The following is an 11,140-nucleotide window of genomic DNA, read 5'->3' as shown; positions in this document are numbered from 1 at the left end:
AGAAAGAGAGGAAGAGACAGATGGAATTTACTTTAAATCTCGGACAACACGTTAAGAATTAAAAATTTCGAAGAAAAGTATCGACAATAGGTTGTCAATGAACGATAGATCCGCTTGGACGTAGATCAAATTGAGAAATCATCGAGTTTGTCAATCGATAGTTCGGTCCCGATCGAGATCGCGTTTCAACATTGGCTCGAAGCTTCCCAGAGACATTTAGACCTCGAGGCCGCACATTCCTCGTCAACCATCCGATATTTATTGCTGTCTGTTTGTTCCCACTCGCGAGTAATTAATGTCAACTTTCAGCTTTTTGATTCGAAACGTTCTCTGATTCGTTTTATTCTCCAAAATTAGAATTATTTTGATCGGCGATGAAATATTTTGTATTAAATTCCTTGCTTTCCCCTATTTTGTTCCTAAGTTGCTCACAATCTTTTAAAAGTTCTGTAAATTAAAAGTTCCATTACAAGTACACGAGAAAACAGTACACAGTGGAGATTGATTAATGGACGACTGGACGAATCACGTTTTCATCGACGATTTTTCAACCACGATCGACCGACCCATTGTTAGGCGACACAGTATCCCGAGATGTGCACGAAGTTTTAATAAAGCTAGGCCCAGTTGTGTAGACTGCATGGTGGCCTCGAATCCACTGACTAAAGTTCGCGATTCCACGAGGACAATGTGAGCTGAAGAGGCCACAGGTCGGGATGCCTCAGCCCCTCTTCTTCTTGAGCACGTAGCCAAATTATTTTGTTTGCTCTGTGGTACTGCGTCGACGCCAGGGGATCTCTTCTTTTCTTTAAGGGCACGTTCGCACTACGTGACATATGATTTATTCGTTTATTAGAGTTTGTTTTGATAAGCAGAAAAAAATCTGTTACGAAATTTTTGGTAAATATCTTTTCGAGATAAAATTGATCGGTGACAGATTACATTTTTATAAGGAAATCTTGTACCGTAAAGGATATTATTTATAGGTTTCTTCGTAAGCTTCTATAAAAGTATTTCTTGGTAAATATCCTTTAAAGGTAAAATTGATAGTTTATAAGGATCTTTATAAGGATGTTTCACGTGACAAACGATTGTTTAGCTCTCTATGGCAGGTCTAAGTTTACTATAACCAGATGATGTTAAAATTGATAAGATTAAAATTAAGATTAAGATTACCATTCTTCGATAACGAGATAAAATTGATCGATGTCTATGTTTATTCTCATAAGGATGTTTCATGTAAAAGAGAATTTTTTTGATTTAGATTTCTTGGCAGATTTAAAGTTGGTGTAACTAGCTGTTTTTAATTGATACACGATATTAGAGTTATTATTCCTGGATAACGAGACAAAATTAATTCCTGATAGTTCATATCTTCGTAAGGATGTTTTATGATAAAGAAGAGTACTTTTCTCGATAGATCTATTGATAGGGTTGAAGTTGAACTAAGTAGAAATTTTAGAAAAGTATATATATATATACATAATATATATGTAGGTTGAATTAGGTAAAATTAGCGAGGTAATGATTGAAACATTAGCAATTAAATCTATAAATAAAGTAGTCCATAACTACTGTAATACTAACTATGATAGTTTCCGAAAAAATAATATCATTTAGGGAAATTAATGATTAGAATGTTAAAAAGATAAATGTACGCCCATTAACGAAATTAATCGCGGCAACATCTTGAAGAGCAACATAAACCATTAGCAAAGATTAATCGCAAAAACTAAGGTAGTTTCTCTAACAAAATTAATGGATACAATGTTTTGGAAGCTATCGCTGATTATTTAGTTAGAATAGTTGGAAACACTAGAGGTAGAATTCGATGTGAAATATTTTCAGCGTTTTACCGAGCAAGAGGATTCTAAGTGGACTCTAAGAGTAATAGCAAAAATATCGTGTATTTTAAAAAGTTTACTAATCATTTAGAAAATAGAAAACAAATATTTTAATTTTATTTTCGTTAGCTTCTAAAGTGAATCACGAACGATTAAATGACATTGTAGAGACAATAGACATGATTAATTAAGATGCATACAGTTAGACAATGAAATTGTCTTACGTATGATATTTAATAATTCATAGCTTGATCGTATTTTGCTGGATTGAGAAGATACTAATGATATTTTTGATGAATCGATAGATACAACACGAATAGAATAATAATAGGTACAGTGGCATGAGATAGTGTATGATAGGTTTGCAGCACGAAACCGAGTGTCACGTTATGAAACATTGAACAGAATCTCCTTGAAAACATCATTCGATTTGAAAGGCTAATATTGCACACTGTCTGAATAGTAAACAGCAATTGCACTCGTGACCCGTTTGGTTTTGCAGAAGTTCAAAACGCAGTGTAGAGATAAAAAAAGCTGGATTGGTTTGATACGAACCTTTAAAATGCAAAACCCTTTAACCTGCTGTTTGGGTGTTTATTAATGCAGCTTTTTATATTGATACTATTTGTTTAAGAAGGTTATAGAAAGGCTAAGAAAGTGTTGGTACGAAGTAGAAAATATAAAATAGCACCAAATAGAATTAATACGTATATATATAATCTCTGCATGTAAACAAAAATTTAATAGAAAATAAGAAGATATAGTTGTAATATATACGAAATATAAAATTAAGTACCGATATCTAAAATATAGAATGAACTGTCTATTTCGAGAGATTCGAAGCATCTACCGGAAGAAAATATAGAAAATCGTTTCATGAAATAACAACGTAATGTCTCTCCCAAAGACAGAAAAATAATAGTAATATATAAATTGAATTAGAAAGATTTCAATCTGGATGGAATCTTCGAATCTAAATGGAACAGGAAGTGAAACAAAGATTCGTAAAATTTCGTAAGATTGTCAAATTTTAAGTATACATCAAAGAGAGTACAACAATTTATTTTAGATATAAAATAATAACACGATATATCTTCGCACAAACGTAAAATATTTAATAGGATACAGGTTGTCGAAATGCGAAAGGTCATAAACTGATAGATCCATTTCAAAATGCATCTAGAAAATCCTTTTCCCATAAAAATGGATAAATTGTGGGATACAGACAAGTCGAAATTACGAAATTAAAGATCCATTTCAAAATCTATCCAATAAAGTTCTCAGTATTATTTTATAAATTAATAACACGATATCTTCCCTTGGAACAATACAAAGATTAGTAGGATATAAGTTGAACTGTTTGAAATTTTAACTTTAAATTGCACAAAAATTTACATGTTTAAACAAAGAGGACTATAGGAGAAGAAATTACATGCTCGTTTACAATCAAAGAGACTTAGCGAGTATCTAGAATTTCAGTGTGACAAATAATAAGATCATTCGATAATTGTTATTATGAATTTACCTAACGGTAGTACAAAGCGATTATTTGTCTAGGGGCGCTTTAGTTTCCTTGGCGGAAATTATCTTTGCTTGTGACCTCACTATAATGCGTTTATATCTAATTGTTTTGCTCGTTGCACCTTCGTTGTGGAACTGTATCTTGCACATGGCATTTAAATTAATACACCTTTCCAGATGACTATACGCGACTCAAGTAAATATTCGTTTTGAAAGTTTTAGAATCGTTAATATTCAAATAAAATTCTTCGCTGCTTGTTACTCTTTCTCTTATTGTTAATTTAAACATTAAAAAATTTCGCCCTCTTCGTCCGAAAATTTGGAAAATCTCGACCCATGGAAAAGATTATGTTTTACGCTAATTTAAGTGTTTGGTGTTTGGATATTGAAAAGGATTATTAAAGTGGTTAAGGTTAAAAAGTGGGATAAAAGATAATGAGAAAAGTGATGAACCTGCACAAAGTACAATATAAATTAAATATATTTAGAGTTTAGCACCGCGGTATTAAAATTTTAATGAAAATACGAAAAGTAACAAAAAAAAAAGTACATTGAAGATATTAAGAAGTATGATAAACAAAGACGTACCTTCTTGCGTTTAATCGAATAGTCGCAGAAATGGAATATAAATTAATTTGTGGTAAAAAAGTGTACATTGGATTTATTAATTAAGGGCTTTTACTTGTGAATAATCGTTGCGCAATTAATTGATAATTATTATAATCTAAATGAACTTATTTACGTAAAATTAGTATAATACTTAAAAGAAGAAAGTTAAAGTAAGAATAAATTATAAAACTAAATTGTTTCGTTTAAATGAAGAAAAATTAAGAATTACAACTTTTAAAAACAAGTTATATGTGTCTTAAAATATTTGAAAAATATCCTATCGTACTTAATAATAGTAGCCATCAGAAATCGAGAATACAACGATGGTTAGCACTCCAAGATTAATACAAGCAAACAACTATGAAGATTAACAATGGAGATACGAGAATATTAATGAAAAATTTAAATGTTCGATATATTTTAAAAATTCAATAAAAGTAATAAACGAAATAAAAATAATTTCTCGTTATTAACCTCTGTATTTGCTGTGTTTCCACGTTTAAAACTAAATTTATTAATCTCAATTTCATTTTCTCCTAAATACAAAAACCTAACTGCGTGTTTATTTATAAACATTATCTTTTATTTTTACTTAAAAAACGATTTTAATAAGATAAAAGTGTAATTTAAAAACCAGCGAAAACAAATTCGAGAGGCGAAATTGAGGAAATGTTCGAAAGATAAAGATTAATCTGCAGAAAGGAATTACTATTACAAAATGTTCTATAAGTTAACGACGACGACGACAACGACGATAACGACGACGACGTTGTTTAGAATTTACAAAGAGGAGCAGGCCAGTCCATTTTTGATCTTCGTAATTAAGAAAAAAAAGGACAAACTGGAAATGTAATTAGTCATATCCGCATTAAAGTGAATCATAACAAGATTGAGGAATATATCGTAATAATGCTAATGATGGACATGTAATTAGTTAAATACATAATGCTTACCAATGGCAATGAATGTTTGCTCTTCCAATACTAACCGTAAGTTCTATTAAATGTATTACCTTTCTTTTTATTTTTTTTTATACGTGGGACAATCCTGACGGACACCTCGCCGCTTTTCTGCGAAGCGGCAGGCTAGTGTCGGACTTACCGATTACAACCGCCGGATGTCCTACCTAACGCCCAACAGGAGTGTTCCGGGACCAAATTCAAATTGCTGCCGGAACACTCCTGCGTCTTCTCCCATTCTGAGGGAGCCATTCGTCAGGTCAAATTTGAGCATTGAACATCTCTCAATGTTATCCCCTGGGTCGTCGTGTAAGTCCGATGTACAGGACCCAGGAACAGACGATTCCCTCATATAATCAGCGCGCTTCGACCCTGGTCCCACTGATAGTCAGCAGCAAGCTACATAAGGCGTTGGCTGCTGCCGTCACTTTGGGGACCAAGTGCATGAAGTGCGGCCTGAACGTCCATTGACTGTCGATGGTGAGGCCCAGATATTTCATCCGAAGCCCCACCTCGACATTCTGCCCATTTATATCCAAACACAGGCCGGGCGGAGGAGCCTCCCTACGCCGCCAGTCGTAAAGCCAAATAGCCTGCGACTTGGCTGGGGACATCCTGAGGCCCAGCCTGAATTAAATGTATTACCTGTCTATCGTTTACTTATCTATCTTTCTATTATCTCTTGTTAAAACTTACCATGTGTTAGCCAAATTCATTATATGTAACCGATACTTGATAGAGGTATGCATTACTAATTCTAACTTCGCAGGATATCTTAACAATAATTAAATTCTAAGAGATAATTCTAAGAGTAACTACTCCTATGTTGGATGCAGTTAATGCGGTCATTGCAGTAAGAATAACATAACATAACATAAGAGTAAATTAACGGTAAAAAATATGAGTAACTCTGGCTGAAGAGATTAAGTAATAAAACGGTAAAATAGAACCGATAGATTGATGTTATAAATTTCTTCAAATAAATTAAATAAAAAAAAAAAAAGAAAAAAATAGAGAGAAGAAAAGAAACATAAGATAATATACGAAAGTCTATAAGTGTCAGTCTGTATACTCTTATCTATGTTGAAACAAAGTAGAAAATAATTTAATTTAATTTAACTCAACCATAAAGTAATTGAAGGTATGTATACGCTAAAACGTTCTGTATCACATAGCACATAGTTCAACTGTAATCGTTAATTAAAAGATGAAATGCACGAATGGCGTAATAATGGGAATCATTATTTTGCTCCATTCCCTTAGAATCTTTTAATGTTCCAGGAACAATTCAAATTTTTCCAGCGACATGAAGTTGCGAACGAAGAACAAAAGCTATTAGTCAGATGTTCGATATATTTCGGAAACTGCAGTTTCTTTTCTTAATGAACCTTCAACGAGAAATATTTATAATCCAACTCTTTTTTTTTTAATTATTCAGTGATATGTCCGGGCATTTTGTCGGTCAGTAAGTTACGTACAATGATAAATTAAGAAGTGATTGACGATCGTGTATCTTGACATTATGCAAAATAGCAGAGAGGTGAGAAGAATCAATCATGGGCATTTTGCTTGGTTATACAAGGTTCGTTAACTCACTTGAGTCAGTTGTAATTTGTTACCATCGTTGGTCTAAATCTTAAATTAAAATCATAATTACAACTTCAACGATATTATTTAATTATAAGCAAATATACAAAAGATTAGAAAAATGGGAATACAAATATATAGAAAAAAGTAAAGCAAAATTTCAACTGGCCTAATGTAAGAAGATTATTTAACACTTTTATAGACTTTAGAATTTTAATAAAACTTATTCTTCAGAAACGCTAATAATTTGATCATCCAAGGATAATAATTTAATTTAACGCCCCTGTAAAAGAAAATTATATTTCACACGGTACAAACAGAATTTTTTAACAAGGTCCTATGTCAAGAAAAGTGCGTTAAGCCATTACCCGCCGTACAAGCATATTTACCAGAGGGTTGTCTACGATTCTGCGTGGATCGCGTGGCTCTGAAAGATTGGTCCCCGATACTGAAAAGCATCGCCGAGAGTCGAAATCTGTCGAAAATCAATATCTATAGTCGAAGTCGTTGCAAACGAGTACGTGAGAAAGTGAATACGGAGGAGAAGCTTGAGAAATTATGGTATCTACCGTATAATTTTGAACGTCATGTCAGACAAATTTAACCGAACTTTGTAAGAAATGTGGCAGTAAGAAACTGGCAGTCACGAATCATACTTAAACAAAGTAAAAGTGGTATTACGTAAAGACACATTGCCACTACGAAAAGATATGAAATTATCGTGTGGAAAATTATGAATAGTCCTAGAGGCTCGAATATTTCGAAATTTAATTAAGGTACTTTATCTAAATATTTTGCAATCAAATATTCTATGACAATTAAATTTATAGAAATGTTCGATTTCGTTGTATCCCCAAGCTTAAATATCCCAAGGTACTTCATCTATATATCTTGTAATCAAACATTTTATGAGAATTAAATTTAGAGAAATGTTTGATTTTGTCGCATCCCCAAGCTTAAACTTCCTAAGCTTTGCTTTAACACTACAGTGTCATCTTTCTATGTAGCACAAATGCTCTGAAATTTTCTTGTTCCTCCTGTCCCAAAATTCAATTACTAAAACAATAAATTTTCAAGTGTTGAATTCTTCAATTTCTATATTATCAAAACGTCGAGCATAAGTGTTCTGAAACTTTTCAATTCCAATTCATCTTACCTCGGAAATGATTAATAAAATAACTAAAACATTCCAATTCAGAAATTCTTCAATTTTTATACTACCATAATAAAAATCGAGCATAAATAAGAGTTTTCAAATTATTCAATCGCAAACCTTTTCATCTGCAGACTAGTTATTCTTCATCTTATCTCAGAAATGATTAATAAAATAACTGAAACATTCCAATTCAGAAATTCTTCAATTTCCACATTGTTAGATCCTTAAGCACACCAAAAAATCAAATTATATTGCTATAGAAATAGAAACAGGATCTACGTTGAATTTTTTCTATGGCTAAGATTGAAATTTTTACGCTCGAAGGGTGAATATTTAATGCGCAATTAGCACTAAATTATTTTCGAGAGATATACTTTCCTTGCGGATACTACTCTCAGAAAGTTTAAGCTTGCAGGTCTGCATCTCCTGGACTGAATGGAAAGAGAGAAAAGAGAGATTTAAATGGAAAGGGAACGATCTAAAGGAATGTGGAACCAGAGGAGGGACAAAACGAAGGCCGGAGAAAGACAGGAGGAGAGGGATAAACGAAGGAAAAGGCCAGAATCTCTCAATATGAATAACATAGAGAAAGTTAGAATATAAGCAAAAAAGAAAGACGTTGATACCCTAGACTGGCATTTGATGACACGTCCAGGCGATGCAAGGGAAAGAATCAAGCAAGGCCAGTCATCTACACTAACTTCCTGTTGCGCTGTCTCGTCGACTCCATCGCTGTTTGCGCGAGGGATTCTTCCGCCATCACCTCCATCACTCTCGATGGGATTCCGTTATCTCTGAAGTACCTCAACATCCTCTGTTGCGGTTTGAAGAACAACGAGAAGCTAATTAATCTATCTCTGACGAGGTGTCATATAGGAGACGTCGGTTAGTATCATTTTCCAACTTCTTAACATGTAATATTCATTGCTATATTATTATCTTAGTATAATTTTTTTTTTCCTTTATTCAGTAGTATTCTAATGTTTTACTTTGAAAACACAAATTATATGCCTTTTCTTTGGAGTCACTCTTGTGCTATTCGTCAACCTCTTATGAAATAGTTTTAATTATTGTCCACTTCTTTTGTTGATTCAGGTTGTGATTTGTTGTTGGGCTGTTTGAGGAACAATCCAAAATTGTGTGCATTAAATTTATCGTCCTGCCGGCTGTCGAACAGAAGTGCCATGTGTCTGTCGCTGTTCTTGAAGAGAAGGAAGGCTGATCTGTTGCAGAATGTTTGGGAACAGTCCTCTGTACAATCTCCGGAAGAAAATTCTGACAAGAAGGTGGTGATCAACTTTATTGTATATTATGAGAGACTATAGATATGTGTTTATATAACAAATCCAAATTATAATAACGTAACTAGTAGACTGCAGATGTTCATGCATTTGTGAGAAATTTCAAGGTGTAACGATGTACAGAATGCACACGATACACTGTAAGATATATAAAATATCTAAAATACACTATTCGTTGTAATACTTGAAGTAAAAGTGAAACAAATTTGTATACAGCCTTCATCCGCGGTCTAATGTGACTAGATTCTAGCAATTATGTTCACAAAAACTGTAAATATGCATAACTATCTGTAGACTACATTCAGGACGTGAATTACATTGTTTAAGATAACAGAATTGTATTGTAATTTATTGAACTCTTTTTTTTCAGCCCCAGGGATTGCACACGTTGATTCTGAACCAAAATCCAAAAATCGGGGACACTGGCGCGAGGCAGTTAGTTTATGCGTTAAAAAGCGACGTCTGGCTGAGATCGCTGAGTCTGAGACATTGTGGGATCAGTAAACACGGAGCAGAGACGATGATTTGTCTCTTACAAACCAACAGTAGAATTACGAAGCTAGATCTCACTGAAAATCGCATACCTATTAACACCTTGCAAATGATATTGAGGATATTGAAGAGAAGGCGAGAGATGACCGAAAGTATAACGTCGAAGAAAAGATTTCGTATAGATATGAGACGAGACCTGATAAAGAATAAAATTCACGAGCTTATAAAACAACGTAGAAGAAGTTTACGAAATAGAACAGTGAGTTGTCGGTTTTCGCTTCTCTGTAATTTAAACAGAGCCCAAAAATATTTATATATCTAGTAACTTAAAAATGTTAATTTGCCCAGGAGAGGCTTAACAAATATTCAACGCAGAAACATCATTGGAAGAAGACCCATAAGTTCGGGATAAAATTGAAACAGTCGAAGGAAACAGAAGTTCCGAAAGAGGATCGAAGTCGAAGCAAGAAACTTGGAGATTTGGAATCGCAGTTATGGAGTCTAGTCGAGTTGAATTTCAAATTGAGGGAGGAACTATCGAGCAATAAAGCGTTGCTGGACACAGAAGCGCAACAAAGATCAAAAATGGAGGATGAGTTGCAAAAAGTGTCGCTTCGGTTAAACGACCTTAAAAGCAAAGTCGTTATGCTAGATTGTGTTTCATCGAATGCTTGTAACGAAAGTCGTTTATTGAAGTGGCTGAAGTACATTTTTGACAAATTGGAATCATTTTCGACAGCCAGGCAAAAGGATATAAACGAGGAAATTCTTTTGAATCCTGCGGAGCCATTATGGTCATCGCCATTGACACAACAAATGGAGAATAGTTTCGTGAATTGCTTGCAACAGACTAACGTAGCTTTGTTCCCCGTTGAAAATATCACGATGCGAATTTCAGACGATAATTTTTGAAGATATATATAAGTAACATACAAATTACTTTTATGAGGTCTATTTTAATAAAAGAAGCGTTTTATATCATTTTGAATTGTATTTTTACGTTGGTATTATAAGAATAAATGTTTGGTAAAGAGAACGTGGCAATTTTTCTTACCTTTTCTTGTCCTTCAGTTTCAGTCTTCTCAATAATTCGTCAAACCAATTAACAAACTTTAAATTTCGATTTAAGAATTTCTATTCTGTTCGAAAGTTTTCGTTGAGTACCATTCTTCTTAGATCCAGAATATAATTGCAAAGTAATAATGGTAAAATTATAAAAAGCAATTAGGAATACGATAAATTCTTCTAATAAGATTAATATTTATAAAAAGGATAGAGTCATTTTTAGATATACCTGCAACTTCCAACACAATTGTGTTAAAGTTTCCTGACAGTTTTAAGAATTCCTAACTTTCCGATAAACGGTACATAACGTTTTGTTCGGTCTACGGTACGATCACAACCGATTCAATGTATAGAATAAGATTACAATACTAATGATTGGAATTAAATATAAGTATAACCATGAAAATGCAAATCATCGTCGTGAAGGAAACATAGAATTGTTTATCGTTAGTAAGAGGATATGAGAAATTCTGTGATGTTTATACAAATTAAGAATACGAGAGAACTTTTAGAAGTTCTAGAAGCTTGTACTCTCGCAATTCTGAAAACGATGTCCTTTTTATCGATTAATGTTTAGGATACAGATGAAGGCCTTGAAGTGGACCT

The 11,140-nt window shown here is 33.3% G+C and overlaps 1 protein-coding gene across 3 annotated transcripts; it reads left to right on the top strand.

The window, feature by feature from the left end:
* The first annotated feature begins 817 nt into the window (after positions 1 to 817).
* On the top strand, positions 818 to 10,505 carry LOC100645184 (protein Cep78 homolog). Of its 3 annotated transcripts, none has more exons than XM_048411210.1 (5): positions 818 to 4,963; positions 5,703 to 8,561; positions 8,772 to 8,962; positions 9,348 to 9,728; positions 9,818 to 10,505. In XM_048411210.1, the coding sequence occupies exons 3-5, from the start codon at positions 8,861 to 8,863 to the stop codon at positions 10,379 to 10,381; spliced, it is 1,047 nt and encodes a 348-aa protein (XP_048267167.1). In that variant the 5' UTR covers positions 818 to 4,963; positions 5,703 to 8,561; positions 8,772 to 8,860; the 3' UTR covers positions 10,382 to 10,505. The 3 variants fall into 3 exon arrangements, with proteins under 3 accessions (XP_048267167.1, XP_048267164.1, XP_048267161.1); XM_048411207.1 differs by having other exon boundaries at positions 818 to 6,074; positions 6,215 to 8,561; XM_048411204.1 differs by having other exon boundaries at positions 818 to 8,561.
* Positions 10,506 to 11,140: the final 635 nt, after the last annotated feature.

This window comes from Bombus terrestris, chromosome 2 (genome assembly GCF_910591885.1).
Source record: "Bombus terrestris chromosome 2, iyBomTerr1.2, whole genome shotgun sequence".
NCBI lineage: Eukaryota > Metazoa > Arthropoda > Insecta > Hymenoptera > Apidae > Bombus > Bombus terrestris.
This window is presented reverse-complemented; position numbering and strand designations above follow the sequence as displayed.

Coding starts and splice junctions, on each gene's coding strand:
- LOC100645184 (XM_048411210.1), top strand. CDS start 8,861: ATGTGTCTGTCGCTGTTCTTGAAGAGAAGGAAGGCTGATCTGTTGCAG. Junction 8,963..9,347: donor AAGAAAATTCTGACAAGAAG/GTGGTGATCAAC, acceptor CTTTTTTTTCAG/CCCCAGGGATTGCACACGTT. Junction 9,729..9,817: donor GAAGTTTACGAAATAGAACA/GTGAGTTGTCGG, acceptor TAATTTGCCCAG/GAGAGGCTTAACAAATATTC.